At 44.8% G+C, this 18,386-nt stretch overlaps 1 protein-coding gene across 5 annotated transcripts in view; it reads right to left on the reverse strand.

The window, feature by feature from the left end:
• Positions 1-5,134: 5,134 nt before the first annotated feature.
• LOC147446384 (uncharacterized) overlaps positions 5,135-18,386 on the reverse strand; it is a 93,276-nt gene continuing 80,024 nt past the window's right edge. The window contains exons 9-14 of one of the 5 annotated variants that reach the window (XM_086525624.1): positions 7,179-7,304; positions 6,987-7,104; positions 6,774-6,910; positions 6,617-6,693; positions 5,807-5,936; positions 5,135-5,667 (exon numbers count right to left, since the gene is read on the reverse strand). In XM_086525624.1, the coding sequence (XP_086381750.1) occupies positions 5,584-5,667; positions 5,807-5,936; positions 6,617-6,693; positions 6,774-6,910; positions 6,987-7,104; positions 7,179-7,304 (672 nt within the window). In that variant the 3' untranslated portion in view covers positions 5,135-5,583. The remainder of the gene's footprint in view (positions 5,668-5,806; positions 5,937-6,616; positions 6,694-6,773; positions 6,911-6,986; positions 7,105-7,178; positions 7,305-18,386) is intronic. The other 4 variants (XM_086525625.1, XM_086525622.1, XM_086525623.1 and 1 more) reach the window with 4 other exon arrangements.

Consider the following 18,386-nt stretch of genomic DNA (forward strand, 5'->3'; position numbering starts at 1 on the left):
ACAATGCTCATGAAGTGTTCTTTGTCGTGTAGCATCTTTTATCTCTTGTCTATAGCTAACAAAGGTCTTGCCCCAATATTTTGTTCCTCTCACTATGATGTTGTGGTGCATCTCGTCATATAAGAATAGTGGGTGGTGGTCCATCTCTAGTCCTTGCTATGAGAAACATTGTGTGACTTGTGTATACCATGATCCTCTCTCCCCTACCTTAGTCTACTGCATAGAAACCACAAAAGTCCATATGATAATCATACAAATGGCATTTGTCTAAAACTATCATCATGAATGCTTGTGGTTACTCTACCAGTGTCCTTACCGCATTCCGTACAACAATGCTGGTGTGACTAGAGTGAAAAGCCACCCCTTCATCTGAATCCTAGAAGTGTATTTGGTGGCAAGGTCTCCATGTTGTTGAACTTATGCCCATGTGGGTGGCTAAGCTTGACACCTATACTACAATTTTGTAGAGTAGTGTTAGTGTGGCTAGAGTGATGAAAATCCACCCCTCCATCCGAAGCTCCTAGAAGTGTGCTTGGTGGCATGGTCTCTACATAGACGAAGCAATATATCCTCGTTGCAATGTGACCATAGTTGCTCATGTCATATCCCCAGGTCAATGTGACCCCTCTCCCATATCTACATGGTCCAAGATCACTCCCATGTTATCTTACCATATTCTCTATTTGCGTCCTTCTTGCACCTGGATTCTTCAAAGAGGGTGTAGCAAAATCCTCATTAAGACTTTCCCTTCAGCCACTAGAATCCTCATGATTATGACCTCGCACTCAAATTTGGCATCCTTGGGGTATCATCAACCTTTCTTTTCCCTTATTTGATAAATTTTCATCACTTACTCTCTCAAGAAATGTGACACTCCATAAATGCTTAGCATGACTTAAAGTAGATGTTCCTTCCAGTTCTCTCAAAATTTTGATTTGCACCTACAATTGTGCTACCATATTCTTTGTAATTTTGAGTGCCAAGATCATCTTTTACATCACCATATCAGATTTCAACTTGTCAAAAATAACATCCTACTCACCCTCACGTGACATGTGACAAGGTTGTAGCATATGTAACTTGGCTCAAGGGAATAGCCAATGAGCACTCATTTTTAAGCTTGTGGATCCATCTTTGCAAACACTATAAGGTATGCCATGTTATGTACATCAACAATGGGATTCATGCTCATGATTTGGACATTCTTCTTTATGGGTGTCATGTTATGTACATCAAAGCAGGAGTCATGTTCTTGATTTGGATAACTGTAGAGATTGCCTCAACCCAGTAAGAATGAGACCCATTCTTCTCATTCAGATGCCCTTGCAACTTGAATAATGTGCATATTCTTTCGCTCAACAATAGCAATTGTTGCGGAGTATGCTTGGATGAAAGTTTCCTCTGAATTCTATCATTTTTCAAAAAAATGCCAAACACATTAGAGAAGTATCTCCTCCTCCATTTGACCTCAGACATTGTCCCATACCTTTGAAAGTGAATTACACTCACTTTTCTCCTTACACCCTTACTTTCCTTGTATGGCCATCATTGAAGGTAACATAAAACGTGCATCCACCTAGAGATGTAGTCTTCATAGGACCCCATACATCAAATTGCACTATCTCCAATATATTTTTGCTCATATGCTTGTGATGAGAGAAAAGGATTTCTTTGCCATCTTCCCAAATGCAAGCCATATGAGCTTTGCTTGGCGCCCCTCTTTGCGTGTAGGCCTTTTCTTTGACTTTTTATATCATGTACATCTACATCAAAAGGAACATTGTTCCCACCCTCTTACCTTGTGCAATGAGCCTTCTATCTTCTTGTAGTCAACCACACATAGACAATCCATAATCAATATTTTATCGTATACTGCATAACAAAGAAAATTTTTGCACCGATTGGACCTTGCTAGAATCTCCATCATTGTTTTGTTGCCTCCTTAGTAGACAATCACGCTCAAAGTGGTCCTGACTTCCATATGACTAACGTTTCTTGGCATTATTGCGTGCATTGTTTTTGCGAAAGTTTCCATGACATCTTTGACCCCCCTTGAGTCAACCTTTTTTTTACCACCTACATTTTGCCTTTGTCATACATTTGCGGATTGCCCAAATTCGAATTTCCACAACCACAGCCACCTCATTGAACTGCACCTTGTCCTCTATCTCTACCTTTGTTATTGTTGAAACCTGTTTAGAGTTGCGAGCACATTGCAAAGACGGTTCTTTACCAATGTTCTTCTCTTCCCAAATTAACAAAGACACATGATATAAACCTCATAATTCTTTTTTGAGTATAGGTAGATGTCTTGACTTGCTTATATGTTGGTCCTAGTCTATGCAAGCACGCTTCCACCTTGTCATCATCATCAACATCATCACCAATAGACACAAGGGATTCACATATGTCCTTAATGTTTAAAACATAATCATTACTACATTTATTTTTTATTTTTTTTGGTATTGTATTCAAATTTGCCTTCAATTACCACTTTCTTGCTTTGTTGTCGATTATATCTAGTGAGATCAAATCGTTCCAAGTCTCCTTGAGGGAATTGACATTGCATATATGCCCAATCATGGTATCCTACACACTAACAAACCAATATATGAATTGTCACGCTACATGGCTCCAATCTTTCAAAGTTTTCACTTTGTCAAGGTATTGAATTCTCTTCAAGCAATGTCAATACATCCTCTTGTTTGATTTACTCCCAATAACTTTTACTCATCACAAAATTGGACATTTCTTGTGTGTGTGTGAGAGAAAGAGGAACAATACTTATAACTAGCTAAAAGAAGGGCCTTGTTAGGGAATGGGCTCCCCATAGTATGACAAAATCCTGAAGGTAATGTTTGCTATGCTTGAAGTTCCATAAATTCGATGTCCATTTTGACGGTACCATTAAGTAGTTGACTAAAGATACAAACCTTCCTTGGAGACAATACTTTTGGCAATAATTGATGAGAGACCATATCTCACTTACACATACTTGCACTAACACTTGTATATTTGGTTCCTAATCAACAAAAGATGCTAATTGCAAGGGGATGGCCCGACGTTAAGACCTACAAGGTGGGATTGGCTCCAACCCTTAGGGTGCTAGGCTTGAAATAACTCAAACCGATGGACTAAGGCATTAGGGCCATAATTCGCATCTAGGAGTTAAAGCTTGAGGTTGAACTTGACTTCATTTAAGGGTGTACATGGTGTATCATATTACTTTGCTTTCATCAAGTGCCTAATCCCTAAAAGGGGTGGAAGAAGCATTGGCATTGGTGTGAGCTGACTTTGCTAGTTTATTAAGGCAAAATGATATAGAAACTATGTGAGACATCTTTCTAAGTGTCTTATTTAGTCATTGTTTGGCTCTATTTCTATTATCCTTTGGGAAAGTTACATGTGATTGCTCCCTCCATGATTTGAGTACTTGAATGGAGCAAACTCAAGTTGTATGCTGAGTGTTTTATCTAAATTACCCCCTCTTATGTGATGGATTGCCAATAGGATGGGAAATTTTTGAACTAAGCTTGGATGAATATTCTTGTACTCACTTCCTTAACCCATGTCAATTAATGAATGTGCTTATATGTAAGCTTACCCTTGTACGATGAGGGATTATATGCTACCTCATTTGTGGTACTCGTGGCTTCTTGCCTATAGTGTAAGTGATGTTTTGGTTTCGGCATTTGGGTACATGGGCTCTATGGTAGAACATTTGGGAGTTGTATACTAGTTTGGTGAGCCTGTTGAAGGATAGACTTCTTTCTAGTTAAACGAATATTGCTTTGGGCTCCCTATGGATACGATAAGAGACTTGGTTGAGCTTTAATATTATTTTTAGTTCTAATCATTTGTGATTTTTTTAACATAGTTTGTTTATCTCTTTTTGAAATGTTCAGCATTGAATCCTGCGGATCTAGGCACCGATAACGTGACATTGATGTGTGTATCATGGAAGGGTCAGCCCTCAAAAACAATTGATTAAACTTACCAGCAAGCCGAGCAACAGGCTCCGTGGGCTGTTGACACAAGACATACATTCTGATGTGCGCAACTTGGTATTAATAAATGTTTGGATAATGGCCAATTTTCCAATGTTTTGGTCTTTCATTTCGGCTACGGTAACTCGCCACATTGTCAAAATGGAAGTTTGTGCAGGCTCCTGTATAAATTCCGCTTGCATTCAGGTGTCCTCATATCGTGGTGAACTAGGGATATCGTGGTGAACTAGGGGCTTTGGGTGCCTCATAGTGATGGCTAAGTGAGGTGCTGGTAATGGACGTGCAGAAGATATGCGCAACTCTTCCCAGGATTGTAAGAAGGGCAAGAAGAAACTATGAAAAAATTGAACGCTCCAACTGCCCATTAACTCCACCAATGTGGAACGCACGCCAAATTCCCTACTCAGGTCTGCCCTTACATGCGGATTCACGGGTCTTTTAGGACAGTAGAGGATACGTGCGAAGAACTTGGCTGCACAAGAAATGGGGGCGTGTATGCAGCCACATCACAGCTGACACTACATTGCTAATAGCAGATGAGCTTTGGGAAGTTGGGGCCTGTGGCTAGATCACTTGTCATAATAGGGCGGAGGGTCATGGGTTCGAAGCCCTCAGTGCATCTGATGCTGAAAAATCCTGAAGCAATCAATTTGCTTTTAAGTCCAACCAGCTTACTCCATGGAGGAGGTGCACCCCCTGTCTGACGTGTGAGGGGCCGGCATTCTGAACGCTACCTTAGCCTTTTCATCTTCTACTCAAAAGTGCTTATTGCTGCTATGGAGGATGATTTTGAGTCATGATGGCTGCGTACAAGAAGTCATATGAAGCTCCCATGGCTCAGCCTGCTCTGGAAAACAGATTCAGTTCCTCCAAATTTCTAAACTCACTCAAGTTTACTCGGCCCCTACAAACAACAATAAATTGCTTTCTATTTCTGAAATTGTACCTCTGGAGTGCCTCCGTGCAGAGCTGCTCAAGGCATTAAAGAGTGTTCCCATGACATTTTCCCCAACTTCCAAACTAAATGCTCTCATTTTCAAAATAGCTCTTTGAAACAACCCCTCTCACTTGGAACTCCATGCAAATATAAGAAGCACTTGAAACCTACACAGGAAATTCCATCAAAACAAGGCGTCCAAGGGACGAGTGGCACTGCTGGATAAAGAAAGAGAGATTGATGCAAAACCTAGAAGTGTGGTGTTTGAATATTTTGGAAGCTGGAAGATGATGGAGTGCGTATGCGTGTGCAACAAGGCGAGAGAGTGAGAGATGAGAAAGTTGAAACATAAATACCGAGAAAAGCAACTTTCTACAAAAGCTCCTACATTCAGGGCCACATTCTTGTGAAAAAAAAAGCAAATCAATGCCTCCGACAATGCCAACAAAGCAAGTGTTGGCACTTCAAAGCAGAGTGCAGACTGTAGCACCAATATCAAGGCTATCAACCACCCCAAGAAAGCTAGCTCAGCAGGAGCAGTATCAATTCTGACTATAATACTTCAGCCTGAATACCAATAAGAAAGTTGGAACAAAACTTTTCAAAAATATTTGCACCAGTTTCCTTCAGATATTCCTTTTAAGAAGCATCCAGAGCTATGCCTTCTAACGACTTTTCTGCTTCAATCAAGAACACTTCCTGCGACCTTAGGTAACACATATCCTGACAACTCCACCAACATTGTGAGTACCAGATACCACGTATACACAAAAAGAGTAAAAGCAAGCCAGTGGAAAGATCAAACTCTCCAGACCAGAAAAACACAATCATTTTTGCCAAAAACTGAATTTGCAAAAGATACCTCATCAACAGCTTGTGTCATTGCACTCCTCGATCGTAACATTTCACGATCATCCAGAAGATCTAAGCCAAAAGAGGGCCTCCTCTGCACATCAAAGGAGCTATAGGGACGTCGATGAAGTTTGCCCTTCCTAAAGACAGTAGTAACGAAGTCTGGATTAAAATGGTACAGAAATCACATCGAGGGAAAATTACCAAAATACCCCTGAAATTTGTGGAATTCCCAAAGTACCCCTCAAATTTCAAAAGTTCCCAATATACCCTTGTATCATTTTTGGATGGATTACCCCAAATTTTGCAAAGTTTAATCTTTTTGACAATAGAGATCAGTGTCTTAGACAAAACAACAACGAGCTCACAAAGAGAGGCATCCGTGTCTGAATATAATGAACGATTTCATCTGGAGAGCCCAAAATACCATCTAAAATCTTAGCTCCATCATCTTCTATCGAGGAAAACCCAATCTTCCCATGAAGAATGGTAAAAAAATTGCCTTTGAAGATGTTTCTGAGGTTGATGAGGGGCATTTTGGGAATTTTTGAGGTTTGAGGGGTATATTGGGAAATTTAGGGGTATTTTGATCATTTTCCCTTAAATCTAACAAAAATTAGAATAGGATATGAAACAAAAGTGAGTGTCATCTGGGAATCATGGTAAATAAGAAGACAGGCTTGCTTTTAGACGAAATAGAGTAAGGAAAATTCAGAAAAATCAGCCTCTTAGTGATCTCGTCTTCCATGCTTGGCGAGAAATATTGTAATTATGTCTGCTGAAAATGTGAATCGTAGTGGTAGGGAGAAGTAAGACCAACCTGATAAGGTCTAAACTTCTTTCAAAGTTTGGGAGTTTTTGTGCTGCCCAGTAAGCTGTTACTGATTTCTCTTCATGCTACGCAAACCACAAAAGACTACTCAAGTCAGAGTCCCCAGACAGGGAAGCTCTACAAATAAGTGAATGTCTGCGTCTACCTCAGGAATCTTCCTGTTAAACACGGTCTTATACATATCGAGCTCCCTTCGGCTGCCCTCAACTTCGACTGCAATTTCAGCAGCTATATTCTTTGCATGCTCTAGCTCCCTCTTCTGCCTAGCCATTTCTTCCGCTTCTACAAGAAAAGGAGCATCAGTAACCTGATTTTCTATGCGTACATACAACTTCATTTACGAAGATCCAAAATTGACCTGCTTGCATACGAACACCATGTTCATGAAGCTGCTTCCGCAAGTTAGCATCAGCCTCAAGCAGCTGTTCTTTCATACAAAGCAGTGTTTCTCGTTCTGCTTCAAGGTCTTTCTTCTCCTGAGGTGCAAGAAATTTTACTCCAAAGCCATGATGCAGAGGCATTTTCCAACAGATTCTGGAAGAAAACATACTTCCATGAAAGTGGAGAGCAATATCTGCTGCTCCTGCGCACAAGAGCCCATGCTTTGCTCTGGTTTCTCCTTTAAAGCAGATTGGCTTGCCAAAGTTTGTTCATGCTCTCTCTGCATAATGTCCTGCTGGAAAGTAGGGGGATAATCAGAGAATATTCAGTATCATGAGAATGAGTATATAAAGAAAGAGGCACTTTCTAGGACACAGTTTTGAAAGCTACTATTGAGAACATAACTGAAAGTTGGTGTGTGTGTGAATGTCTTCTGAAGAAGATACGGGGGAGACCTGGAGCAGGGGTGGTAGTGTCGAACTCGCTGCATGTCTGGTGCACAGTACGGCTTCACAGCATTCGAAGCCTTCTTCTTATCCCGTCGCCCGTTTTTTCCAAAGCTAATTACCTTGAGAAGACTGCGTTCTCCTTCCCCTTCCCCCCCCCCCCCTCCCCCCCCCCCTCCTCTAGGGGAGGGAGGGGTATGGAGCTTCATGCTGCTTTGAAGGATGGTCTGGTGACAGAAAATCCAGCTACTGGTTTCATGGTGTCTTCTGTCCACCCGACTTCTTTCCCTCAGTTTCAACCTAACCCGCTATTCTCTCCTCAGCCTAATAGTGTAGCCATGGTATGCAGCCCAAGCAGATCTGCTATTAGGATGGTACCAGATAGCAGGAAAAGGCAAACATCCTTTTCACAGATGGGCTTCTTCAATCAACTGCAAGGCAATGGTCCTCCAGGAGTTCATCAGCCTCCACTTCAAACTACATATGCATCGGTGTTGGCTCAGCCTCCAGGGGGGTTTTCCCCTCCTGCTGGTACTACGCATCCTCACACCCTCCATCCTATCGGGCATGGATCATCAGGTAACCTTATCCCTGATTTTGCTTATCAGTCCAATCATCAAATGTACCTGTTAGAAGAGGTGCATAATGTGGGAGAGTTTTAAGGTAAAAATGTAAAAGCTCCAAGTCCCACTGGTAAGGAAGGCCATACTCAAGGGGCTTTTTCGAATGAAGAGGAGAATGAAGGCACAGGTCCCTCGCCAAGTCCGATTGAGCCAGATTCAGAAGAACATCGTGTCGAGGGAGGCAACATGGATATGGGGGTAACTATTCCTGTACAGGAACTTGAAGCTTGGCACTCTCAACTCCAACACAGAGTAGTCATTGGTCTATGCGATGGCATTAGACCCTCATTGGAAGCGCTGAAAACGTGGATTTCTCAACAGTGGGGAAAAATATTAAAGTTTCTCATGTCTGGGATCAATTGACAGGCTCACTAAAGATAGTTGATGTCTCCCTCGATACTGGCTTTACTTGGTCAAATAAACAGCAAGGTAGCTGCTATAGAGCTGCAAGGCTTGACAGAGTCTACATGAATTCTACTCTACTGCAAGATTTCTGGCAGGTAACTTGTCATAAAGATAAGTCTCCCTCCTGTAGTCATTGAGCTTCATAAAGAGGAATGCATTTATAAAGCTGGATGGCCTCATATTGATCAGTCTTTACTGTCTTTAGACATTGTTAAGGAGAAAATCAGAGACATATTTGACAAGGCTTTTTTGAACTCTTCTTCCTCATTCAAGGCTTGGGATAGTGCACTGAAAGACTCTCAAAGGATTCTTAATGGATTCAAAAAACTGGCTAGGGAGATCAGGACTAAAAGAAGGATGAGGATAGCCAGTGAGATCTTTGACCTAGAAAAGTCTGTCCCTCCCAATAGTCCCACCCCCCTCTCTCTTATGGATCTGAAAAACCAGTTGAGGATAGAAGAGCTCCTAGCTGCTAGGGCTTCCTTGAACTGGACGAGAGAATCTGGATTGGTAAAATTGATAAACCTGATAAGAATATGTTTAACCTTCTTAAAAAGAAAAAAATAAAAGACTTCATCCCTTTTCTCAAAAATAAAGATGGAGCAAGTGCTAGTACCCACAAGAAGAACATGAGGGTCGTTAAGGATTATTTTGCTGTAATTTTCTCAACTCCTCCCAACAGAGGGACTGATCAAACTAGAGCCAGGGATACCATTGCAAGGATCAGAAAAAAAATGGTCTCTGCCCAATTGGCTGCTCAAATGGATCAGCCCCTCACTGAGGGGTAGTTAAAGGAATCCATTCTTTCTATGAAATCTGGTAAAACTCCAGGTGTTGATGGCATACCAAATGAATTCTTTTAAAGAGTATCATGAATTTTTAATTCCTCACTTATTGAAAATTTGGAAGGAAGCCCTTAAGGTAGGAGCTCTTTCTACATCCATCAATATTGGAGTGATAAGACTCATCCACAAGAGAGGGGCTAAGGAGGATTTAGGGAACTGGAGACCAATCACGTGTCTGACTTCTATATACAAGGTCTTTGCTCTCTCCCTAGCCAGAAGATTAAGCTCTATTATGGACAAGATCATTCTTCCCGAGCAGAAGGGATTTATCAAAGGCAGGTTCATCTTAGATGCTATAATCACTCTTTGGGAATCTATTGAGTATGTTTCAAATATGGAGATTGACTTCATCTTTTTTAAAATTGATTTTGATAAAGCTTATGACAGAATGGAATGGGACTTTATTTTTCAATCCCTAAGTGACATTGGGTTCGGGAGACAGTTCATCAGATTTATTCAGGTTTTGTTTGGAAATGCTTTTGCTAAAATTGCAGTGAATGGTGAGTTGACAGATTCTTTTCCTTTGAGAAGATCAATGCTGGCTCCCTTGCTGTATGCTATATGCTCCGACGCCTTGGGGTGGCTTATAAAGGATGCAATGGACCACAAAAGAATCAAAGGAATCGACATTCCAGGATCCAAAAAAGAGCTTTGCCTTCAACAATTCGCTGATGATACTAATGCTCTTTTGTCATCTAATTCTCAATCTATTGAGAACTTTTGGGACTGCCTTAACACTTTCTGTGTCGCTAGTGGCTCTGTTATTAATCACAGTAAAACAGGATATAAATGTTCTTCAGGGGACCGTCCCCAACTAATTCTGGAAGCTGGATGCAAACTAATTCCTGATGGACAAGTCTTCAGACTGTTAGGTATTCCCATGGGTTTCAAAATTACCTACTCCCAAAGATGGGAATGGGTTGTTAACAGATTCAAACAGAAACTCTTTAGATCGCAAGGTTACCAGCAATCCCTTTCATCCAGAGCTTTTGTCCTGCATCATTACATTCTTCCCTCTCTCATCCACTTTCTGGCTTGTTGGAAGCCTGCTAAGTATCAGCTGAACAGGATCTACACATTGGCAAGATCCTTTTTATGGGGAGGCGATCCTGATCACCCCTGAGTGGCAAAAGTCTCATGGGATACCTGTGCTCTTCCCAAGCTCAAGGGTGGTCTTGGTATTTTGAATCTCAATTTGGTGTCTACTCGGCTTGCTGGCAAATGGATTCTGAGATCCATCTCTTCGGAAGATTTCTGGGCCTTGTTGCTAAAGAGAAACATAGCAAAGTATAAGTTCAAAGACTACAGAACCTGGAAGGATTTAAATTTTAGAGAAGTGATCTTGTCCCAGAGGGAATTCTTGCCATATGGCTCAAAATTAGTGTGCAGGTTTTGGATTGCCTGGCAAGAGATGAAGCAGAAATGGACCCCGTCCAAGGAGATCAGAAGCAATTTTTTTAAATTTTCTGCTGGATTCACCATGGTTTGGCTATTTTGCAAATAAAGCAGGGCTCCCGTGCTCAAGGAGAGCTCACAAATGTTTCAAAGCTGGCATTAGAGCTTGGCAAGACCTGCTTGATAATCATAAATGCAAAGATGCAGGTACCATTCAGACAGAGTATGGGATCTCTCATATGGATGCAACCTGGTGTATTCAAAGAGTGCATTTGGTTTTGTCCAAACACAACTTACCTGCAAGATGCTGTAGGAAAAGTTCTCTGTCCTTTTAGCCAAGGATATCTACAAGCGATACTTGGCAGGAGGTATTGTAGAAGATCAGACGAAGCAAAAACTTAATTCTAAATGGAGGACTCAATGGAGTGCAAAACAGTGGACATACAGGTTTAAGTGTCTGTGGGTCTATCCAATAGCCAGAAAGCATAGTTTTCTCCTGTGGCTAATTATTCACCAAGGTGTATGGTGTGGTGTTAAAGCTGCAAAAATTGGTAGTGGGAATGGAATTTGCGTCAGATGTAACAATAGTATGGAAGGCATTCCCCACTTGTTCTTCAACTGTAAATGTAATCTTCAAGTAATACAGGTACTAAGGAATTTATCATGGGAAATCAGCCCCCACTTGATGGATGCAACAGAGTTTTTACTTGGGGTCTCCCAAGGGATGGGATATTCCGCTGTGGAACATTTGGAGAGGAGCCATTCTATGGCATATGTGGAACTCCAGACTGCAAGTTGTTTTTTCAAGTTCCGTCAACACTCACTGCTCTGTTCTTTGGAGAGATTCAGCCATGTTGGCTACTTCTTATGTAAAGAGACTAAGGATGCTTTGGATGTTCCAAGCTATGTAATTCAAAGGAAAACTCACTGGAAACAATGGAGAGCCAAGGTCCCCCTTTTTTATAGTGCTACTAGATTCAAAATGAGGGACTTCATGTCTGATATGATGTAAGCCTTAAGCTTTAGGGCTAACCCACCCCTTACCTGTGGGTTCATTGTATTTTTTTGCAGTTCTCTCTTCAATTCAATTCAACTTTCTCAACAACAACAAAAACCAAAAAAAAAACATAACAGAAAGTTGCATATTTGTAAGGAGCTTTTCCTTTAAACTGTTTTAGTGTATCTTTTTTTCTTGTTCAAGCATAGAATCCTTGTAACAATACCTAAAATACCTTTGCAATGGATTGTCTTCAAATGTGTAACCAAATCTGCAGGGATATCCTAGTCCCTCTATAGTGACATCTAATCATTGTTAGCACAACTACAATGCTTTATCAGAAGCCTTTCTAGTCAATGTCAAGATACATGACTAGACATAGATGGGGTCGCCAGCCATTCAGTGTGACAAAGATGCCCCCCATATTTTCCTCTCTCACAATAAGAAAAATAGACTTTTGAGGCACATTCAATGGTATCTTTACACAGGAGAGACATGAATCTCATTCAACAAGCTCCTTCCACCAAAGTACTAAATAGAGAAGTTTATAAGGACCTTGGAGGACGGTTTTATACAAAGGACAAGATATGTGGACGGAGCGAGGGTGGCAATTGGCCAGCTCAATGTATCTTCCTACCCCCTTGAGACATACATGGGTAGAGCATTCGGATTCTGGGTGCAGAGGATCTGTCAATTATGAGGAGAGAAGGTGAAGAGAGGAGCGTTATGTGTGTAGGTGAAAAGCCTACACCTCCATGGGGAAGACACAATTTTTGGGGAGTCACAATCTTTGCGCCAGCTACTAGAGTCTGTCACCAAATTTAATTTGATCTACTTAAATGATTCTCTCTCTAGAATTGGCCATTCTAAAGAGAGAATAAAAAGAGTGGAAAGACCAAGATTATGAAGATGGTTGTAAGGTGCGTCTCAAGACCTTGAGATATTAAAGGGATGAAGCAACCTTCTATAGCAGGCTACAATGTCACTTTCACAGGACAAACAGTTAGTACACTTGGTCTAGTCTGGTTCACACTGGACGGACTCTCTGGGCTTGGCAGTGACACGTGGCAGGGATACAGACGGTGGTCTAGTGGACATCTTGGCCAGGTCACCACCACCACTCAGTTTGGGGATAGACTTAGATGGCTGACATTTATGAGCCATTGGTGGCTCTTTATGGTTGTACATATGAGTAGTAGCTGTTGGGTCATGATTATCATCTTCTTTATATATGGTCCAGCGTCGTCGTCTAGGGTAGCGAATCTATACACACAACACGTCTGCACCATCCCTGCACATCTGAGCCTCGACACCCCTATTGTATCCGTGAGTTCTGGGCTGGAGCTGAGTGTGCTGCCACGCCAGAATCTGTATCGGTTCCTTGAGATACTCGAGTCCATATGTTCTGGTCTGTTGTTGTGTCTCTGTGTTGATGTGTTGTTATCTATTGTTTCCTATGTTTCCATTCTGTTTTGAGTGAAATGTCACGCACATTGCACTGAGGAGCACCTACTGTAGAGAGCACGACACACTATCCGCGCTACAAGTGCTCTCATTTTTGGCACGCCCGGTGGGACCTCAACTAAAGTCTCACTCTCTGTTGAGGTGCAAATCGAGGAGCTAGCTGGGTTTTACCTAGCCTCGCTTACTTCGCCTTGCCCAGTGCAGCCTGCTAGTCTGGTCCAGTTTCACCCTAGACAGCTTACTCTAGCTGACCTAGTCTCTCGCCCTGCTGGTCTGGTCCTCTCTCGCCCTCGTCCAACCAAGCTCTCGTCCTGGTCTAGTCCTTCCTCGTCCCTTGTCCAGCCAGGTGGTCTAGTCACTTGCCTGGTCTAGTAGAGTCTAGACCTATGTTCAGCCAGTTAAAGGTCTTCTTACCCAAAGCTTGGTTGGGTTTGAGGTCACTGCATGACACATACAAGGCGGTCATTAGAGCGTCAAAGTGCAATACTGAATCTTCTGAAGTACAACAGAAGACGTCAACCCTTGGTACCTAGTAGAAGTCCGCCAACCTCATCACCCATACCTCCATCCGGTTCTACATCTTCCAGGTCACCTTCCTCAGTAAAGCTCTCTCCAATTTTGTTATAGCAAGCTATTCAGCAACGGGCTCCTGAGCAAGAGGCCATGGAGACGTTGACCAGTGATTTGGCCAAGGTAAACATCAAGTTTCCTACTTTCAAGGGACTCTCCTCAGAAGATGCAGACGATCAAGTAAAATGCATATGTGAGGAGAAACTCTACAGGGAAAAACGCGCGCTCGCTACTGCTGTGTAATCCTCGCGCTGGCTGCCCCCCCCCCCCCCCCCCCCCCGCCTGCCCTCAGCCCCCGCTGCCCCTGCCCCTACCCCTACCCCTGCCCGTCCGCCCGCCCTCAGCCCCCGTTGCCGCCGCCTGCTGCCATCTCCCTTGCGCCTGTTTCGCCCCCCCCTTGGGCCCGTTTGCCCGCCCGTTTGGTTCCTCCTCCTTGGTAACTCCCTGCAGTTCGGCACTTTCGGCACTTATTTCAATTCTTTGGAGCAGTGTTTGGCGCGCCCAATTGCAGCACCCTCCCGTCGTCCCCTTCCTTCGCCACAGCAGTAGACACAGATGGAGGCTCCAGCTTCGCCACAAAGGGACTCGCCAGAAGCCCCCTCGCCCGACCCCGCTGAGCCCACCATTCGACTTGCTCTCTCGCCGACAGAGCAAGCGAGCCTTGCCGCAGAGGTAGAGCGATTGCAGGCGACCTCGGTCATCTGCAAGATTCTCGGCACCCGACCTAGCAGACGAGAGCTACGAGACCTTCTCCAGGCCCGCCTTCTCGCAGAGGTGGGCAAGATCTTGGATGTCCAGATTCTCGGACGGGGGTACTATGAGATCGAGTTTGAGTCCTCCGAGATGGCGTCCAAGGTCATAGCTATGAATCCACTAGCCATCCGAGCATCACGTGCCCACTTTTGACAGTGGCGACATGGTTTTGACCCAGCTTCGGATGTTCTAGTAGAGGAGGCAGACATCCCCATCTCAGTCTGCTTTCCGGGTTTACGGAGGGAGTACTTACCACTTCTTTCTAGGATCGGTTCCGCCATTGAGACTGTCCTGGAGACACCTCGTACGGCAGCATCAGTAGCTGCCAAGGCGGCTGGCATTCCCTCAGTTCGAGTTTTGGTCAGAGATACCCACACGCTCCCGAAGGTTATCCTTTTACCTCGGGTGAGTGGGGGTTGGTTTCGACAGAGTGTGGAGTACTGGGGCCTCCCGAACCAGTGCTTCATTTGCCGACAGATGGGCCATCTAGCGAAGGCCTGTCCACAGAGGAGGCCGCGCCCTGCACCACAGCCTCAGCCCCAGCCTACCAGGGTTGGCCCGCAGCCACAGCCAGCGGCACAGCGCACAGATCCAAAGCCACCCTCCGAGCCTGGGGCTCCAGCAGAGGAGGGGTGGCAGCACGCCCGTAGCCGACGACGCCAAGGGCCACAGAGTCATCCTCGCACTCAAAGTGTCCCTCAGGTGTCTACTCAACAGCAGTGGGTTCCCACGGGGAACCGCTTTGGTACTCTTGAGCAGGAGGAGATCCCTACGCCAGCCCCCACCTCCGCCTCACCCTCGACAGCCGCTCCACCCCCAGAGTTACCCCCCTCTTCCTCATCCTCCCCGCCTTCTGCTCCCGTCGCCTCTCCACCTCGCCCCTCTACCTCTGTCGCCCCATCCCGCCCCTCTTCTCCTCCACTCCCCCCAGCTCCTTCTCCCCCCCCTCCTGCTCCAGTTTCACAGTCGACTCAGGAGACACGTCCCCCTCCGGCGGCTAGGAGATCTCTTAGCAGCGCCTTTGCCACGAGTCGCCTAGCGAGAGAGGGTCAGCCCTTCTTGCGGCCCCCTTTGCAGATTCAGACATCCTCCCTTGCAGCTATCTGTTGCTAAGTTGGCTTTATCTTACAGAAAAATAATTCCAAATGAATTATTGGATTTATAAGTGAGAGGGTTTTCTCGCTTGGAACACCAAGAAAATAATTCTAAATGAGTTATTGGAATTTTAAGTGAGGGTTTTTCTCACTGGAGACATCCGAGTACAGAGTATTCCAAGTGCGTCGTTCAAAGTAATGACAAGAGCACTGTGAACGGGAATATCTGTAAGGCCACCAAGAACGGGTACTTCTGATGCGTCACATCGGATGGGTGACAGGGAGCATCGGGAAGAAGTATCCGACCATCCAGGAACAGACATCTCTGATGCGTCATAGGATGGGTGAAATAGAGCATCGTGAAGGGGATTGTATCGTAAGTTCGGTAGGAAAGGACTAGGTGATGGGTATTCCTGATGCGTCACAAGGTGGGTGACGGTTGCATCGGAAAGGGGATATCCATAGTCGAGAGGAAATCCGAACTGGAAAAGAGGAATACACGTAAAGACGCAAGCACAAGAATAAAGATGGGTTCTGAGAAGCTTTTCTTAAAAAGCGGAAAATTTGAACGAGTTTTCCGAGAAGAGCAAACGCTTTCCCGCGAGGAATCTATGTCTGCATTGCATTTGTGCATGTGGTTGAATCCAGGGACGCCTGGGAAGTGTTGCGAAAGCATTGTTTTTAACTTATAAGGTTTTATTGAGTTTTTGGGCAGATTCAGACTATTTTTAAAATACGCCGTAGGCCCATTTCATAAGTGGGCAGCCATCCGATAAATAAGGCAACAGATCAGCCACCGTTTTCTCTTTCTCTTTTTCTGGCGGAACAGCGAAAAAAAAATTATTATTAAAAATTATTTTTGAAAAAAAACGACCGCGATCTCTACGCGAGCAGCTATTCGTGCCGTGGCGAAGAAGCTATAAAAGCACCACATGCCCTCACTGAAAGGAGGTTGCCAGCGCCAGCAAGAGAAGACTCTGCCACTAGAAGACGCGAGAGATCGCGAGACTATGAAGCACGGAATTCGCTTTTCCTGCGCAAGAGCAACGGGTATCTATTGTGGATTCGCCATACGAATTGTTGTCGTGTGTTTGCGTGTGTGTTTGCAGGTGCTTCATCGCGAAGGAGAAGCGAGAAGGCTTTGGCCTACGCTTGGGAATTCCGGAAACGGAATTCGGAAATTGTCTGCAAAGTCTCGACTCCGAGTACATACAGAAAAAGGATTGAGAGCTCGTCTCTCGGATTTCCCTTACGGGAAGGAACGACCATCGAGTCAGAGATTTAGAACGGAGGGGTTTTCTCCGGTTCTTGTGCTTGTAAAAAGATTCTCCCTAATAAAGGATTCTCTTTAGGGGGGGGGACCAACCCATCTTCTGGTCCCCAGTACTGTGTCGATCTTCTCACTCTCTCTCTCTCTCTCTCTCTCTCTCTCTCTCTCTCTCTCTCTCTCTCTCTCTCTCTCTCTCTCTCTCTCTCTCTCTCTCTCTCTCTATTTATTTCTCTCTATATCCTTTGGCTTCAGTATTCAGTGATAAATTCTATTTATCCGAGTATATTTTATATTGTTATGTGCTCCCGTTTGTGACACTATCCCTCGTGGGCTGACGAGCATTGACATCCGACGCCGCTGGGACTTCTTCGACTACGGGTTCACTCGTTTTCTCGGCGATTCCGCAGCAGACCATGAGGCAGCCTGCTTCAGGGTCCATGTTTTGTTCCTCGCCGCTAGGGGGACAGAGGCCTTGGACTCAGCAGTTGGTTTCTCCTTCCCCCTCTTTGGTAGGGCCGAGACAGAGTGGTCCCTCGACTCAGTGGTGGGATGGTTGCATACACAGGTCTTAGAGTTCTCTCACCACATGGGAGAACTTGGAGTTACACATATGCTGCAGACTTTGTGGCCATTGGCCAAGTTTGCGGTGACACCCCCAGACTCAGCAGGATGTAGGCACATTGTGGTGTACTTCTTTGCTGATACGCAGTGTTTGCCTTCCTATGTATACATTCATGAGGACTCCTGGACAGAGGAGGTTGCTTTACGCACGGCTCGCTCTGCTTGGGCTTGGGCTAGGCACTCACTGCAGTCACGCCTATCTAGAGGACACTCGGATGCGGATTACTCCCCATCCAAGCCTGCCTCGAAGATAGCCCGTCTTGTTGTTTCCGCAGCGTCTGTTCTCTCTCGCTCCCCATGAGGATCGTCTCATGGAACGAGCAGGGACTAGGTGGGCCCCAGTTTCAGCGACAACGGGGCCGATTGCGTCAGGAGCTCCAGCGTTGCCTTGTGGGAGGAGAGATTGATCTCCTTATGCTTAAGGAGCACCATCTATGTGAGAGCCGCATTCGGCAATGTGGTCAGATTTTGCGTGGACGATATGATACCTTTTGGTCAGCTGCTTTTGGACCTGGAGGCATCGAGGGTGGGGTATGTATGACTATTGCGGACTCATTGCAGCAGGCCATTGTGGGCAGAGGGATTATTGTGCCAGGTAGGGCTCAGTGGATTACTATGCAGATTCAGGGTGGCCTTGTGGGCTTCCTGAACATCTATGCGCCCAATGTGGCGAGTGCTCGTGTAGAGTTTTGGTCACAGATTGTTGAGTCTTTGCCGCAGGCCGATCATTGGTGTATAGGAGGGGACTTCAACATGTTGGAGGACCCTTCTGACAGGATTGGTGGCAGCCATGCTACTATGCATGGAGTCGAGTTGGCAGCTTGGGAGAGGTTGTGTATGACTTTGAGGGTCTCGGATACATGGCAGCACTCTGGTTTTGTGAGGCCCCCAGAC

Source organism: Adiantum capillus-veneris, chromosome 12 (genome assembly GCF_014529385.1).
Source record: "Adiantum capillus-veneris isolate H3 chromosome 12, ASM1452938v2, whole genome shotgun sequence".
Classification (NCBI taxonomy): domain Eukaryota; kingdom Viridiplantae; phylum Streptophyta; class Polypodiopsida; order Polypodiales; family Pteridaceae; genus Adiantum; species Adiantum capillus-veneris.